This window comes from Coffea eugenioides, chromosome 2, assembly GCF_003713205.1.
Source record: "Coffea eugenioides isolate CCC68of chromosome 2, Ceug_1.0, whole genome shotgun sequence".
Taxonomy (NCBI): domain Eukaryota; kingdom Viridiplantae; phylum Streptophyta; class Magnoliopsida; order Gentianales; family Rubiaceae; genus Coffea; species Coffea eugenioides.
The window spans coordinates 75,094,363-75,112,596 of NC_040036.1; the positions used below are offsets into that span (position 1 = coordinate 75,094,363).

Sequence of the window (18,234 nt, forward strand, 5' to 3'; positions counted from 1 at the left end):
ATATATATTAAAAAAAGCCACCTACATTAGATTCTGCAGTATCATATCCAAATTATGTTAGGCATAATTAAACTCGAAAATGTGATTATCACTTTGAAATGAGAAGAATTATGGTACCAAAAATAACAATAAAAGGATGATCTATATCTTTTGCTTTTGGCAATGAGTAGTTTAGGTGGGTTTCGCTCCGATTACTATTAAGGGTCATGACATGCTTTCGAAATCATAGATCGTTTAGATTCCTCACATTGACAACAGGATTTAAACACAAAACTTTTGAAGACTTTTGGTGAGGAAGTGGTTCATTTTTATTAATTAAGCTAAATTGTGTTGGTGGTATCACTGAATATAGTGAAATTGAAAAAGTCAAAATTTACACCACTTTATGGCTCTTAAATCTTCCATAGTACCAAACCATTATTGACAAACTACTTCAGAAAAAAAATGAAAAATTTACACCATTTCATGTAGACCCATTTTTCCATTTAAAATAGCTAAACCAAACCCAATTCCCAACTTCCATCTTCAATCTGATTCTCAGCTTTTGTATCTTTTGGATGTTAAAGTTTACACTTCTTCCCCCTATTTCTTTTCTCGGTTCCACTTATTTTTCCGCAGCTATAAATCATATTTCCCAGATAAAAATCACTCAAGAAAGTAAGAAAAATCATAGCCAATCAAAGTACCCTGAACACTAACTTCAAGAAAAAAACTAATAACTATAGCCTGAATCAAGAAAAAAAAAGCTCATAACTACAGTAAAAACATGAAAGAACTACTGAGAAATCAAGCATTTTTCGTTAAGGGATCATTCCGAAAAAGAAGGGAAAAAGGGAAAAATGGTTGAAAACAAAGGAGTAGCAAAATGGCTGAAAACAGACAAAAGTATAGCCTAAATAACAATGTACAATCATTAATAAAAAAGAAAAAAAGTATTGTTGGACAATCGTATACACCTCATCTAATGACACGTCAGCCTTTTAATCCATGTCGTGTGACACTTCCTTGTACGCGTCCCACATGAATTATTTATTAAATCTTCTTCACCAGTTGCATTCTCTCCATCCGGTTAGCCGGTTACATCCAATCAAGTTGTGCAGATGATTTGACAGATGTTCACGTTTTGCACTGTCCATATTTTTTTTGTTGTTCCGGACGCGATAGACCTACACCTATTCTATATTCGGGGCAGGGAAGATCTGAAGAAACCCAAGTAGAATTTGAAGGAGACTGAACCATCATCGACCCAAACAAGATTCGAAGGAGACTGAATCACCATCGAATCAGACGGGTGCCTACGCATATGCTGACAACATTTCCAGGAAAGTCTGGATTTTAGAATATGAGCAAGGGGATTTGACCTCTTAACTTACACCCAAGTAGAGATTTAAAACTTTCTTAGTAGCCTCTGCACTGTCCATATTCACCTGATATTTGGTGACTTGGTTGTTTTTCATTAGCTAAAATAACTTGTTTGTTTATACCCCTATTTATTTCGAATAATCTACTTATCCCTGATTATACCTCTTTTTCTTGGGTTCTGGGCCAACACATACTTTTTTATTTTATTTGGCTGGGTCTGGACTCGATAGCGTGGCCCAATAGATGCAGAATCGAGAGAGCTATGCTATGGATATTTTTCTAGCATGAAAAGGTTATGATACAAACTAGTATAGTAATAAAATTCGATTTGGTTCGGCGGTCGAATCGGTCAATCCGGTTAATAGGCCATAGAATTAGGTTGAATTGCTAATTAGAACGATCAGGCAAGAAATTTGTTGACCAGTTAATGACTTGGTGGTTCAACAGGTAAATAGGAAAACAAATATCCGATTGAACTGCCTATTGAACCACTAACTTAAATTTTTTATTATTTTTATAATCTAAAATATATTATTATATTGTATAATATAACTATTGTGTAACCCGTGGTTGAACTACTCAACCTGTGGATCTCGAAATTTTAGTTGTCTTTATATCTTTTATTTGAGCTTACTTGCCTTAAATTTTTGGTTGTTTTAATAGTTGAATCATGACTTTCCTCCTATCGTATTATTTAACTTGGTACATGTTTAATTTGGAGCATGCTAAGTTTCATAGTGTATTATATTAGTATAATTAACTAGTGAGGTGTGTGCAATAAATTTGGAGGATAAGAGGAAGTTTTGTGCAAAGGCGATTATAAGACAAGAAGTGTTAAGAGTTAATTGGAGGAGTTCTAGATTACCTTGGTGATTAGAGAGACCATTAGAGAGACAAAGAGATAGATATTGGCCTTGTTGCGCCACTTGTCGATCATCCATGAAAATTTGATCAAGACCAAATTCATTTTTATCCTAGTTAAGTTGTTTTTCATCATTTTTCTTTCCATTTCCCCCTCTTGGACGAAATATTGGGGAGAAAAGCGAGAAACAACAAAATAACTCAAGTTCAAGCTTTGATTCTTGTCCAATAGTAAGGGAAAACAAGAGAAAACTCGAATTTACTCCGACAAATCTTGCATCAAGTTTGGAAGTGAGCTTTTGGTGAAGTTGTTGGACGAAGAAAGCTCTTGATTTGCAATCCATCTAAGGGTTTTGAGGTATATTACTAGGGAACTTCTCCTTTCTCTCTTATCTTGCCATTTAACCAATATATGAAGTGATTATCGAAGATTTCATTGTTTTGTTATGGTAGTTTGAATTTTCCAGCTTTGATGAGATTTTTCTAGCTTTGATATGAGGTTTTCTAGCTTTGATATGAGGTTTTCTAGCTTTGAGTTGAATTTCCAGCTTTAATAGGAGATGTTCTAGCTTTGATATGGGATTTTCAGATTTGGTATGCAAATTCCAACTTTGAGGTGCAAATTTTCAGTTTTGATATAGCTTTGTTTAGAGCCTTATATATATATATATATAATTTTGCTAGATTTCCTTATGTAGGACATGTACCGTTCACCCTACGATATGGCGGCTTGATTGAACGTGATTTTGCCATGAGCATAGAGTTGGAAATTAGAGGGTTAACTTGAAGAAATTGGGGGACATGTTGCTGGAATTTTTCCTCTTGTTGGTCAAGTGAGCAAGAGTGAGAGTTGAGGTATGGGTGAGTTGGACTTACTTTGCTCAAGTTATTTGTGACCACCTTGATTTTCACATATAGGTTGGATTTTAGCCAAAGCCAAGCGATTTAAAAGGAGGAAGGTAATGGTTGCCTAAACATGTTTTTGAGTTAGAAGTAACTAACTTTAAGCTTGTGATTCTTGTTACTTTTGTCCAGTACACTTGTTAACGGCATGAGTTTTATATGTTGCTTCTTGGTAGGATTCTTGTCTCAAATTACATGTTACACGTTCCCTTGTATAGTTAATCCGTTGTACTAGACTTTTGCCATGAATCTAAGTAAGAAAAGTGAGGATGTTAGAGGAAATTGGCAAGGTCATGTTGGACTTTTTGCTGGAATTTATATAATGATTAGGACCTACTTTTGCTCAAGATACTTGCCAAGACTTTAAACTTCACATGTACGTTGGTTTGAACTAAAACAAAGAGGGACAAGAGGAGGAAAATGAGTTTTCTCCAAAATGTTTCTTACTTGAATTTGCCACCGTTGCACCTGAAAGGTCTTGTCCCATTTTCGTTAAAAATTTGACTATAAGTGATGTCCTTGTGCTCTATATGTTGCTTGAGACATTGATCTATCATGCATGAGATTTTTTTCCTAGATTTGAACAAGAAAACTTTGCACTTTTGACACCTCTATGGGGGTTAAACTTGCAAATTGCTTTATTGGCTAAGTGAAGTTTCGAAACTCATAGTTTTGCATTTATATTGGCCTCAAGTGGTTAGATTCTTGATATATTATATGACCACAAGATTTGAGCATGTCCAAGAGGACGAACCAGGGTTTGAAGTGAAACGATTGTGATCCATTGGCGAGTATTCCTTTTATTTTGTGAATTAAATGCCTTTATTGTGTTGTATTGGCTTGTTTGACTATTGAATGTATTTCAATGATCACTTTACTATTGATAGGTGAGTGTATACTTTACCGCACTCGATCCAAATGAATGTGAATTTTTCAATGGTCAAATGATTGAATATTATTTGTGCATGAATGTAAGCCATGTGTAATTTATCGCATTGGCTAAATTGGACCCTTGCCCGAAGAGGATTCGGTCGGGTAGATTGGTAATCTTGGGCCATTGTTTCGGTATACTTGAGTATTACCATAAAGTCATGTGGAGTGCTGGCCAGTGAATGAAATGCAATGAATGAAATGAATGAATGCAATGACTGAAATGAAATGATCAATCTAGGGGTTTTTGTTGTCAAATGTCGGACGTTATAAGGAAGAGGTGGGCGGAGACTGAATGAATGAATGGCTCCAAGTGAGCTTGTATCCTTTAAATGATTGAATGCTTGCTTCTTGAATGATGAACTAATGCCTTGAGACTGTTTATTGCTTTGCAAAGTATGTGAAATTGTTAAATGTAATATTTCCGTGATTTGAATGGTTAACTGTTGCATTGAGCCTGTTTATTATTTTATCCAAGGTGCTACTGCTTGTGCCAAACTGTGGTGTTTCATATTTTGCTTGGATGCTTGTTTGTGAACCTCACTTGGCGTAAGATTGTCCCATTAGTTTGTTTTCCTTACAAAAGTTGAGGTCCAGAGCGGATAAGTTTGAATTAGAGTGTAATGATCTTCTTGCACATATACTTTTGATAGATAGATTGTATTTTGATATTTGGTGGTGTATCTTACGTTTTACTTTTGGTTTGTAACTAAGCTTGAATTTTGGTTGAATTGAGAACTCTGATGTTAAATTTGGAGACTTGAAAGGTTATTTTGAGAATTTATTGTAGTGAGTCTTGGTTAGAGTTGGGCAAGCGGTCAGCCAAACCCTTGGCTATACCTTAGGGGGAGGTGGGGTCACGACACAACCCACGGTTGAACCAATGATCCGATGACTAGGTCGCCTCTCTGGGTCAAGTTTCGAGTCGAGTTTAATAACTATACAAACTAGAGTGGGTAGGTTGTGCTACGCACCCAGTGCCCAACCTGTTAGAGGGGGTATTAATATGTACTCCTTTCCATCCAATTTTGATTGTCTTGTGTTTCTTTTTAATTCATTTCAAATTATAATTCACCTTTCAATTGAAAAATATTGTTGACTTTTAACTTTTCTTTTCTTTTTTTCAAAAAAATCCCCGTGCATAGGGAAGGGATGCCATCCCTTAATTTTATTAGCTAACGATGGTAAAGATTACAGAGAAGTGGAGCAGTATCACAACACTATGCTAACATTCATGGAACTATCATTGGATAGTACAAAACCATACAAAAGGAGTTGAAAGTCTGTCCAACTACAGTGCAGACCGAACCTTGGGCGGAAGGGCCTTCTCTGACGAAAAAATGACATCTAATCGCAGCTTCAACGATGCTAGAGCATCCACAACCCCATTTGCCTTCCTGAAGGTATGGACCAAAGAGACCCCTAACTCCGCCACTGGCAATCGAATATGCCGAACAATGCTACATAAGGGCCAACGTGAAGAACCTTTGGAAGCAACCATACTAACCATAGTGTTAGAGTCCACCTAAGTCGTAAAGCCTGCGATATTCCTGCCTTGACAAATCCTTAAACCAGCCAACAATGCCATAGCTTTTGCTGTAATAACATCGTAGTCCTCAAACTCTTTGTAAAATACAAAGACCAAATTGCCTTCTGTCGAACAAACTAAACCACCACCAAAAGTGCCCCTCATAGAAACACTTGCATCTGTATTCAACTTGATAGAGTGCACTGGAGGCTTCACCCAAGTAACAACTTGAGGTTGGACTGTTCTCCTCTTAATCTTACCAAACTATGCCCAAACACAGTCTGTGTCTCCTTTAAAATATTCTTTCTTCAGCACTCCTGCTGCACCCAACTGAACAATAGCGTTACAGACTTGGAAAATCATATGCTCGGACAACATAGTCAATCGCTCAAAGCAAGCTTTATTCCGTGACCTCCAACTAAACCACACAACCAGAAGTGGAATAAGAACCCGAATATGGTTCCGTGACACAAAGCAATGAGAGAAAAACCAATTGACAAATCTCACATTAACCCCCCCTGCCCTGAAGTGCAATCCCAAAGAGATTAGCAAAGTTTTGTCACATATTCGATGCTACGGGTCCTACTACAAATAAATGGCTTCCCGTTTTTGCAGCACTTCCACAACAACTATACCTAGAAGCTAACACCAACCCCTTTCACTGAAGGAGATCATCCAACGAAAACCATTTTGGCAACAATCTCCACCCAAAAAAGGAAATTTTAAAGGGATCACCGGACACCATACCAACGAATCAACAGTCGACAAATTCTTTTTCAAATGAATCTGCTCCCAAGCTGAGGATATTGAGAAAACCCCTGTAGATGATGCAGCCTGTATCAACTGGTCCCTATTTGCTGGGAAAATATGCAGCTGCAATATCTTGGACACTATACACTCTGGTAGCAATCGTTTAAGCCGCTATTCATCCCATCCATTAGACTTATATAACTCTCCTACAAAAGATGAGGTTTATTCGCACCTGGCACCAGCCTAGCAAGGGGGACATCAGTACACCACTTATCATTCCAAAGGTTCACAAGCCCCTCGCCCAAGCACCAATGAATGCTCCCTTCGGCGACTTCCCTAATCTCCAACAAGCGACACCATAAAGTTGGCAGCCGATCAATCATAACTAGAAAGGGATGAGCTCCTTTTACATACTTACTGTGCATAAACTTCGCCCAAACAGACTCATTTTCCCTCAACTTCCACCAAAGTTTGCAGGAAAATGCCTTTGCCATTGTGTCAAATGAGCAGACACCCAACCCTCTTTCTTCTACTGGAAAGCAAGCTTTCTCCCATGATGCCTTGTGAACCCTCTTAGCCTCAATAGAATTATCCCAAAGAAATGTGTTACAAAGCCTTCCCAATGCTGAATGAGAGTTAACCAAAATGTTGAAGAAACATTGAGTGATGACAAGAATATGTCTATAATAAAGTTTTCAATGGTTCCACAACATTTTGAAGAACAAAGACTTCTAGATCACAAAAGATATAAAAGGACAATTAAGGACATTTTCTCATGAAGAACTTGCAATTAGAAACATGTGACATAATAAAATAAATCAACTTACAATCATAAATAAGAAGAAAAGAAGTGGTGTCTGCTGAGAAATAGATCCAGTCCAATAAGCAGCAATTGCTATGGTAAGAAGACAAGCTTGAAAAATCAGTCCAGCAGCTCCAGCCTGGTTAAAGGTCATGAGACTTAGGCCTAGAATTTGAAGAATATATTTAGAATGAATAAAAGCATTGCATCTCTTAAAAAAGAAACCTTCAAAATGCCCAATCGCTTGACCAGGCTTGCTGAAACAAAAGTTGCTGCTACCCCCATAAAAGCACATAACCCACTGAAGCCTCCAATAATAGATGGATTTAAACCTGAGACAATTTCAAGAACACCCAGATCTTAATTTGCACAAAACCAGCCTAGAGGTTGAACAAGAAAAGGACACAGCATTGTGATAGAGACACAAAAAGCTACTCATATGTGATTTTTTAAGCTATCCTCTAGCTGCGCCCCACAAGCCATGACAACTCCAAGATTGAAGTCCAAAAAATACCTTGCTGAGTTAAGAATGCTGTCATTAATTCACTGGGAGCAAGAACACCATTGAAGCAGAGTAGCACATATGCTAGGCTAGCTGGAAGAACAGGTTGCTTCAAGTATTCAACCAATCCATGCTTGATAGCTTGCAAACTCTTGTACACTGATAACAGGAAAGATTAGATTCAGCGCACCTTAGCAAGACTTGGTACACAAATAACAGGTCCCTACTCTCCAAACAGTGGATAACAATATTGTTCACCTATATTCTCATCATCTGTCAAAGATTCAATACTAGAATTTCGGCCACAACTTGGAGGTTTAGGGCGTTCAAGAACACCAGCAGATAGCTTGTTGGTTAACCATGTGAGGAACACCTAAATTGGACAGGAAAAATATCAATAGAATGGCACAAGGCACAGCAGAGAGCATACATAATAGAGCCAAGTAAATTGCTACCGTAATCGGCAGAGCAGATATAATCAAACCAGCAGCAAGCTTTAAGCAGGCAACCAGAGGATATTTAGACAGAAGAATACCAAATACTGAAGCTCCTGCAATCTGCAAAAATGTAAGACCGAATAGTTTATCAGACACCTGTTCTCTTAAACATTCAAATCATCACTAACTAAATCAACTGCTGATCCAAATAATATGATTTAGGGGGCACTCATTCAACTCGAGGACTAGTATATCTTTTCTTAGATGTAGCAGAAATTAATGCTAAATTGAGAGTTATATGCAAAGAATATTACCAGAACCCCAAAAAAGAAGCAGCAAAGAAGAGTAATGACTAGATCAAAGGAAAGGGTAAAAGAAGGCTTTCCAGAACGAACTGAGAATGTATTACAACAATCACCTCGCAAAGGAGATCAATTCGGCTAATGATAGCATTAGCTTGCGCAAGAGCAATTGGCCGATTAGTTCCTGCTAACTAAAAAAATAAAAATGCTAATCAATACACCACTCAAACACTTTACTGGAGTTGAACAGGTGCATTCACCATGCAAGAAGACACCAAGAGGGAGTTGAATTAGCAGTACCAGAACAACCCAGTCACGCTCCATTGCAACTCCCAAGGCCAATCCAGATAATCTCTCTGCTGCCCCAGCCGTGACAAGTATAACAAACCAAGGCCGGAGAAGAATAGATGATGTTGATGTGGGACAAATAGTGTGAGCAAAAATAATCATTCCTATAGACAACAACTGAGCAGCTGCCTGACAGAAACGAAGTATTAGGAAAGGGAAGATCAGAAAAGGTTTTTCATCCCAACTTATTACGGAAAGTAAACAAAAAGTACCTGAGCAATTGTCAAATAGTTATATGCAGGTATTCTGGGAAAATGATCCATGAGCTTTCCAACTAACGGACCTCCAACAATCACTGCAAGCTGTTGAACATGGAACATGTAAAAAATGATGTACCCTTTTCTTTTATATAGTTTTGCTCTTTTCTCTCATTGTTTTCTTACTGTAAACACAGATTATAAATACCTTACTGAAAAAACCAATCACAGCAACAGGAAGAAGACTTGGATGGAGCAAAGCAATGGAAGCAGGCCAGGCAAAACTCCAGAGCTGTTCCACCACATTCCCAGCCAAGCAATTAGCATACAGAGCTGGTATGATTTCACAGTCAGTCACAAGCTCAACTGATGTACCAATATAGGTAATTTAATGAAAGTAAGCATTTTAATTGAACATATCTTTCCATCTTACCACCTAGACAATGCACATAAATGAGCATAAAAAATTTAAAATCTAATTAGTTTTCCATCAGAGAGCATCCTGAAATAAAATGAGATTTTTCCAGCAAAAGCATAGTCCGTTCTCTGATTTTGATTTTCTTCACTTAAAAGTAGAGCAAAGTTTCTGCATTCCCAGAAAGTTGACTTGCTTATTTTAAGCTTATAGTGCCATCAGTCATTAGCACGAACCCAGCCTAGAATTCTCAATCATAACTTATAACGAACTAACCATACAATCCTGCGGGATGAGCTGGAGTTGCAGCTATGATATTCTGCTCTTCCTCTGACAAAACCTATGAAGTGAAAAAGAGGAGGCAAGTTAAGCACACAAAACACCAAAAAGAAAAAGAGCTTGAAGCAACAATTTGCATGGTAAGAGGATGCTTGACGAGATCACAATATAAAGAAATCTTTAAATGGAACACATACAGGCAATGCTGTCAAAAGCGTGTCTACAAAAGTGCCCTCAGCCAATAAATTGAGTGCTTCAGTCTCCAAGACATCAGATTTGAGATGGACAATTTGAACAGAACAGTTTGACTCAGAAGCTGTGAGATCTTCTGAAATTTCTTCCTCAGCGGCAAGCTGATTAAAAACATCAGTTTCTGTTGCTGAACACTTTGGATGAAAATGCTCAAGCCTGCAGTAAATCAATATATAGCACATGGTCAACAATGATTCATCCCGGGTTATGAATTCAATTAGCTTGAAATTACAATTCCCAGGTTAAATATGAGCATTCAAGTAACTGAGGCCATTTTGTGGCAATCTCCTGTGCAATCAGTGCTTTGCAAACATTCACCCCAAGGTGAAGAATCAAGTTATTCATTTCACAAATGTACTGATTTACCTTAAGAATGGACCAGTCACTAATTTATTATCTGCAACCTATTTCAGACAAAAAAATTTGAGAAGAAATCTTCCTCGTCCATGAAATCCATTGGAAGACCTATCATAATCTTACTTCTGAAAATGCTGAAAGACAGAACAAGTGTACGAAAAACCAGAGGAGGTTCTGACTTGAAGGTGAACTAGAACTACTGCTGCCTAGTCCCTTATGCTATCGTCCAGCATGCCTGAGACATGCCTCACTATATTGTGAACCAAAAGCTTAGTACAAAATGCAATGCACAAGGCTTCCCCCAATAAAGTCCTAAAACCCAAAACCCCAAGTTCGTTTAAAAGGTGTCTGGGCAATGAAGTAAAATCCTGTTTGAATCCCTTATATTTGAACTCTTTGGACTCAAATCTCAAGGTTATTATACAAACTGCCATTAACCATTTTTTTTGTTAGAGATTAAGCCTTAAACGTAGCATCAGCCATGGCATAATTTTGAAGCTTTCCTTTACATAGAAAAGCAATTCTTTTGGGACTCATTACACTCCCAAGTCCCAATCATCTACTCATAACTTGTGCAAAAGTCATTCTTTCCCCTCCTACCAACTCTTGACTATGCACTGATTTATTAGCATCTGAAATTTGGTACCTTTTCGCTTAAAACAGAAAAAAAAAAAGAACCTTTCACATATTTCGTCTACCATTTGCACCAAAATGTTTCCAGAATTAACCAATTATAAACACAAAAAGAGAATAGTATTACAAAATCTAAGATAAACCCAGAAAAATACACACCTAGACGGGATTAATCTGGGGCAGTTCAACCATCGACGAGAAGAGAAGCCAGGGCGTATTCTAAGACAAGACGACTTCGGATGAGGAGCTTGGCGAATACTGAAGCTGAAAGTCGAACATGAAAAATGAGGCTGAGGATTGGCAATGACAACCACACCCATGATTGTTCCACTCTTTCTTGATTCCTGAAGATAGTCTGAGTCTCCAAGAACACTGCCTTGAAGCACCTCTGCTTTTGCTCTTGATGACTACTCATGCAGCCTTCTCAGCAGCTGAATGTTTTAGTATTATCAAGGCTGCAAACAATAATCTTTTCTCGAGGATTACAATGTTGTTCGCCTTTTTTTATTTTTTATTGTTTAGGGGAATGTTCTGTGTTTAGGGTTTTTGAGAGTTCTAAGATTTCAAGAATCTGGAGGGGTAAAAAATTTTGAGGGCTGGCATTTCTGATTCCTCCTTATCCTGCAAAAGGGGAAAATTTTTGATAGGAAGACACGAAGGTAATGGACGGACAATTCTAAAGTCCAACAACTGGATTGTCTAAAGGCCGTTAATTTACTGTTGACGTGTGTACATATCGGTCTCCAGATTTCTGTCCGGCCAAGCTATTTTCCTTTTTAATTTTCAGTTGTACTTACTTCTATTTCCTTCATTTTTGTTCGATGCTTTGATCAGGCACAAAACTTGATTTCCAAAACTGTTTGCTATTTTGTAGTCAATTTTGAACTCCTATCAAAATTTTTTTTATATTTTTAGTAAACACATTTTTCAATCTTTTTTTTATCTTACATATATCGAATTGTTATAATGTACTTTTTTTTATAAAGACTCTAAAAAATAGCAATCAAAACAGAGTGAAAAATAGATAGAAACACATTTTACTAACGTAATTGCACTATCGTCGTACTCTATAGTGCTACTAGTTACTTGATTCTATTGATGTAAGACCTTAGTAATATTTTGAGCAAATTGCGCGAAATGTCACTAAACTATTGCGAGGTGCCAGTTTTGGTCATTAAACTTTTTTAATTAGCAAAAAATGTCACTGAACTAGTAAATTTGTATCATTTTGATCACTCCGTGATCTTATGCCGTTAGGAGAGATGGAAAGTAACTTTTTGAGGGGCAATTTTGTCTGCACAGTTTTTGTGGGAAAAATTACGTCTGCTAAATGAAGGGACAACAGTTCCATCTCTTAAAATCAAGAACAAAGATGTGCTGCAAATAGAGCCACAACTAGAAAATGTTTGATAAATTTGAGGCTTCTACTCCCGGCCAGGGCGATGGAACTCTTCCAGTAATGTTGGGTTCATTCGAACAAGTTCCAAGATTGAAAAGACCAATGAATCACAGACTATACCAAGGCAGAGAATGTTCTCAACATTGTTGGAATGATATGAGAAGACCAATGAATTCACTTCTCTCATAAGACATCTCTTCCCATTCACCCGTCAAGTGATGCTCCCAGCGCTACTGCAAATATCTCATTCTGGATTCCGAAAAGAGTTGCACCATGGAATCCCACATCCCTTTGTAAAAATCTATGATTGGTTGCCTAAAATTCTCTAGCCTTTCTCGATCTGCTACAGTGGAAGGCAATCCATCCTTAAGAAGAAGAGAATAAAAACCCTGTCAACCTTGATGAACAGAATCGTCAAGACATCGGGTCTGTTGCCTAAAATTCTTCAAAAAATCTCCAAAAATGGAGGCTGCTGCAATTGAGTCGAAGCTGGACATTGCCTGATCTAATTCAGAAGAAGAGTAAAGCCTCCCCTTATTTCCATGAACAAAATCTACAAGTCCTTTAAAAGAATTCTCCAATTTCCTTGCAGCCAGAAATTTTTTTTCACTACTTCTAATTCCCCCTTCAACTTGTCGAAATGATCCTACTCCGTGAAGACATTACCCTCAAAAGCTTCAACCCTTCATTTACCAGACGAAAGTTTTCCTACAAAAGCTGTGTAGACGAAATTGTCCCTCAAAAAGTTACTTTCCGCCTCTCCTAATGGCATAAGATCACGGAGTGATCAAAACGGTACAGATTTTACTAGTTCAGTACATTTTCGGCTATGAAAAAATTTTAGTGACCAAAACCGGCACCTCGCAATAGTTTAGTGACATTTCGCACTCTCATATTTTTCTTTGGAAGACCTAAATGAACATTTGAAATCTATATTAAAAAAAAGCTCAAAACAAATAAGAAAAAGTATAGATTGCTAATGTTCGATTGGGAGCATTTTTAAGAAAAAAATCATATCATCATAATCAAGTAAATAATCATACTATTGATATATATATATATATATATATACGGTGAAATTTTCCATTAATGGAGTACCTTTTTCTTTCCATTTAAACCTAGAACACAATAAGTATAATAATAGGAGATTTTTTAATCCACAAAAGGGTATTTTTTAAAAAGTGCCTAACCACTGAAAATGTATGTGAAATTTGCACAAATAAAAAGTCATTCGATTCTACCTACTAAGTAGAATGTGGTGCCCCTCACGTTACGTAGAATGCAGTGGCCAGTGGCGGAGCTATGAATTAACTTTGGGGGGGGGGAGTCTATAGCAATGAAAGTAAAATATATTTACAAAAAAAATAATGTGAACATATATACCACAAGATTAGAAACAACCTTATATAGAATGAAAATTACTTATACGCTTCACATATATAAAAATATCATCATATTTACAAATCTATTTGACTGTGTGAGACATATGAAATTGTGCACGACGACTTTTAATTTTATCAAAGTCATCAATGATTGAATTTATATCAAAAGTTCTAGCAATTTCTTTCTCAATATACATTATCATAGAGTTAGCAAGAAAGTCTTCCTCCATCCTAGAACGCAAACAAGTCTTGATGATTTTCATAGCAGAAAATGCACGCTCTGTTGTAGTTGTTGAAACAGGAAGAGTCAAAATAAGACGAATCAATCTATCAATAAGAGTATAGCACATTGACTTTCTTGTCTTTGCTAACACTTGGCACAACTCCTAAAGTGATGACAAATTTTGAAGCTGAGAATTATAGGAAAACTCAATTTGGAAAAGTTCTAATTGAGTTCTTAAGTGTAACTTCTCTTGATCTGTGAAGTCACCTGAATAAAACTTATTTGCAAGTTGACAAATTTGTTCAATATTGAAAGCCTGAAAATTATCTTTGGGGTGCAATGCTGAACTAAGAATAAGCAACTCTATTACATCTTTCTTAAACCTATTCTTCATTTCAAGTATTTGAGAATCAACCGTTGCCAAAATACATCAATCCTGTAGTGATGCTCCATGGTAATTGGATCATTTTGTTTTTGAATTCTTCCTCGACCTGTTTTATAAATGACATTCATATCAAGCATCTCTATATTTCGTGCATCACAAAATGTCTTTACATTGGTGAACAATTCATTCCATCCATTATCTCTATAACTTTGAAGTCGATCCTTTGTTACTGAAACCAATTTAAAGACATTCAAAATATCTTGAGATTTGCATTGTAAAGCTTGAGAAAGTACTTGTGCAAATCCTAAAATGTCCCTCGTCATATGCATAACAAGAACAAAATCAAAGGATGTCATGAAGTCGTAAACTCTGTTAGTTTCACTTCTTTGAGTTGATGTATTTCCATAATTGATAACATCAATTAGGACAGAGCAAATGTCTTCATATTCTGTGAATAAGTTACAGATAGAACTAAAATGAGACCCCCATCTTGTAGTCCCTGGCCGTTTTAAGGTACCAATCTGATTCTGACCCCTACCAGTCTCAAGTTCATCAATAGCAATCAATTCAGCAATTATAGCAGCTCTCAGTTGGTCCTCACGTTTGCAAGAAGATGAAATTAAATTTATAAGAAGAGATAAGTATGTAAAGAATTGTTCCACAGGAATTACCTCTTGAGATGTTGCTACCAATGTTAATTGCAGTTGATGAGCAAAACAGTGAATATAATATGCATAGTGGCATTCCTGAATAAATAATGCTTGCAGTCCATTCCATTCTCCACGCATGTTACTAGCTCCATCATATCCTTGGCCACGAATGTTTGCACACTAAGATTATGGCGAGAAAGGACATCACATATCTCCTTCTTCAAAGTCAAGGAATTGGTTTCGTGCACATGAACAATGTCAAAAAATCTCTCTCGAATATAGCCTTGCTTGTCCACAAATCTAAGAACAATAGCCATTTGCTCTCTTTTTGATCTATCTTGAGCCTCATCAACAAGTATAGAAAATTTTGAATCACTAATCTCCTCTCGAATATACTTTTGTATCTTGCTCGACCAAATGGACAACATCTCTTTTTGGATCGTAGGAGAAGTACAAGATCCATTTCGAGGAGCATTATCAAGGACCATAGTAGCCACTTTTTCATTATAAGAAGACACATGCTTGATCAACTTAATAAAATTATCTCGATTGTTAGAATCTAAACTTTCATCATGACCCCTAAAAGCCACCGCTTGAAATGTACACCATTTTGCAGCATCTATGGAAACTTGAAGTTGCAACCGATTTTTTGCAACCTGCTCAGAATTTTGCTTCTCAATAATTTTATCAAGATGTTGCAATGAGTTTCCCAAATCATGATAGCATTGCATTGCCACTTTGTGTGATGAGTTATGATCTTTTCCAATGTGATTTAAAAAAGCACAATTTTTTCATCATTTACCTTCTTCCATGATCTAAATCCACTAGTTGTGAAGGCCATTGATCCAAAACGGTTTGTTGGCTTGGAAAAAAGTGAGCAAGGAAGACAAAAGACAGCATTCTTTGTTGGAAAAAATTCCAACCAATCTGGAAACAATTTATACCAAGAGAAAAGGAAACGTCGGCCCTTCTTGTCAACAACCATTGATTCAATCGGAAGCTCAGGTTGGTATGGCCCAAACTTAATATATGCTCTTCGTACCTCATCCCTTTGATGCTCTAGATATTCCCAAATGGATTTTCACTTTGCAGGATCACGTTCTATGGATGAAATATCAAACTCTAATGATTCAGCTCTACAAAATTTCTTTGTTTGATGCTTAGGAGAAGAATCACGAAGAGGGCAAGAAGTTTCACCGCTTCCACTTGGTTCTAGACGTATTTTCTTGAAAAAAGAATCAATTGTCCTGTTAGCCATTACCACTATATTTGCAACAAAACAATAACCTGTAATCGAAATAAAATTGATTGAGAAATACTGGTTATAGCCTATAGAGATGGGAATTTGACCAATGCAAAAGACTGGTTTCCCTAATTCCCTTACAAATTTCGGCCATTCAGCTTGACTGAAAAGCCCGGCCATCACCCAAGGAAGCCAATAGGATCCTCAAAATAAAATTAGTATGAAAATTAGAAAAGAAAACCAGTCTCAGAATCAACTAAAATAAATGCTTATCACCCGAATTCAGAAGGCCAAGTACGAAAAACAATACAAGTCCCTCTCGAGCAATTCATCAAACAACTGGCGGACGAACTTTTTACACCCACATTTCACTAAATAAATGCAATGTCAAACTAACCTAGTAAATGGTAATAGATTGAAATTTCAGAGCTTTTGGTATATCCAGTTTCAAAGCCGCGCGTTTCAACTTTTGCAGAAAAATTCGTGTGAGAACTGAGGAGTTACAATTCTCTACCATAGAGTATTAGCTTGTATTTTGAAATGAAAAAAAAAAAAAAACTGCAGATCGAAGAGGGGATTGAAGTTGGGAGTTGAGAGTTGAGGCTTTTCTGTAAGAAAAAAATAAGAGGTGAATTGGTGAAAAACGGCAATTGTGAAGTTCAGAAAATAATAGGTAAGTTATTTGGACCAAGTCTGTTATTCTCCATTAAGAAAATAGTGGTAATTCTCTGTTATTTGGACCAAGTCCAAATAACTTTCAAACATTATTGTTTGGGCCCTTGGGGGGCAAAGTGATTTTTTTGATCAATTTTTGGGGGGACAAAACATAATAATAATAAAAATTTTACTTAGAAATTTTTTTTTAACAATTGGAGGGGGGCAACCCCCCTTCCCTCCGCCCCTGGCAGTGGCCTTAGTTGGTAAGAACCTCATAAAAGGTTGTGTTTAGATCTCACGATCGATGCTCTGATTTCGTGGATTATGACACTCTTCATGTTATATAGAATGAATCACTGTCGTTAGTTGGTGAGAACCTCTTTTTCCTAAAATGTTGTGTTCGGATCTCACTAATGCTGCTTTCACTTGTGACAGTAATTTGAATCGAAATCACATAAATATTTTTCTTAAAAAAAAAAAGGTAGAAAAGGAATGTAGCGCCCTTCTCACTACTAAGACCAGAAGCAGCGACAAGAATCACGGCTAGCACTTTAACAGCCATGACTACAACCATTTCAAAGAAACTGCATAAAATCATCCTATATCCCCAGTCATATCAACCCCCTACCAAAGGAACATGAACAAGGATCACACGCTATGCAAGGAATATAAAGATATAAAAATGAACTCATTACAAGAAAAGAAAAAAAAAATCAATGATCCTATTGTAAATGCAGAATGTTGCACCCATAACATAGCAGATGGAGGGGTCACGGGTCTGGTTATGATCAAATTGGAACCTATTTTCATTAATTTTGCAACAAAATTCTCCTATTTAACATGGAAGTTATTGCAAACAGTAGAAGTCTATTGGTAAGTTATGCTTTAATGGCGATGCATTAGCCAGTGATAAATTATACCCCTTCGAAGCTGAATAAAGAAAATACTTTTCCAACTGTATAATCCAAAAACAAAGAAATGGCCAAGAACTCCGACGTAGGAAAAGAATTTTTCCACATTCTACCTGGCATGTTTTTCATGCATGAACCATTAAGTGGTGTCCACTTTCTCCAAGAATGTGCTTATACATTAGTTTTCTATCACGCAATTCCTAGACAAATTCATCGAAAGAAACAATACGCTGAGATTCCACAGTAATGTGTTGTAAACCTTGGAAACCAAAATCCCACAAAGAATTGGCCTCCATTCCACTACCAACGGTGGATATCTTGTCTACTGGGGACCAATGTCTGATGCATGCACGCCACCTGTTCGAGCATTTGCTGACAAAGAATTAAATTATGAACAGTTTGTGGTATTCTGGTGCCCACTTTCAGTACGATGGTGGTTTTAATTTCCCAAGGTTGAAGCAGCCATCCACCCAACCGAACAGGAAATGCGCTTTCAGCCCACAATTGATTAGGGGGTTGCGAGAAA

General features: G+C 36.9%; 1 protein-coding gene across 1 annotated transcript; it reads right to left on the bottom strand.

The window, feature by feature from the left end:
* Nucleotides 1–5,347: 5,347 nt before the first annotated feature.
* On the bottom strand, nt 5,348–11,538 carry LOC113760267 (solute carrier family 40 member 3, chloroplastic-like). Its single transcript, XM_027302823.1, has 16 exons — nt 11,018–11,538; nt 9,814–10,024; nt 9,614–9,677; nt 9,131–9,255; nt 8,938–9,027; nt 8,678–8,854; nt 8,494–8,568; nt 8,094–8,195; nt 7,897–8,011; nt 7,651–7,797; nt 7,362–7,468; nt 7,158–7,275; nt 6,567–6,959; nt 6,332–6,441; nt 5,629–5,848; nt 5,348–5,541 (listed from the first exon to the last, which is right to left on the bottom strand). Exons 1-16 carry the CDS (start codon nt 11,176–11,178, stop codon nt 5,348–5,350), a joined length of 2,409 nt encoding a protein of 802 aa, XP_027158624.1. The 5' UTR covers nt 11,179–11,538.
* Nucleotides 11,539–18,234: the final 6,696 nt, after the last annotated feature.

Bases quoted from the DNA above. Each gene is read 5' to 3' on its own strand.
- LOC113760267 (XM_027302823.1), bottom strand. From the start codon at position 11,178: ATGGGTGTGGTTGTCATTGCCAATCCTCAGCCTCATTTTTCATGTTCG. The intron at 7,469-7,650 runs GTATTTTTTGGA...AAATTGTCTCAG, and splicing joins AGCATTCTTAACTCAGCAAG to GTTTAAATCCATCTATTATT. The intron at 6,960-7,157 runs GTTGATTTATTT...ACTCTCATTCAG, and splicing joins CTTCTTATTTATGATTGTAA to CATTGGGAAGGCTTTGTAAC.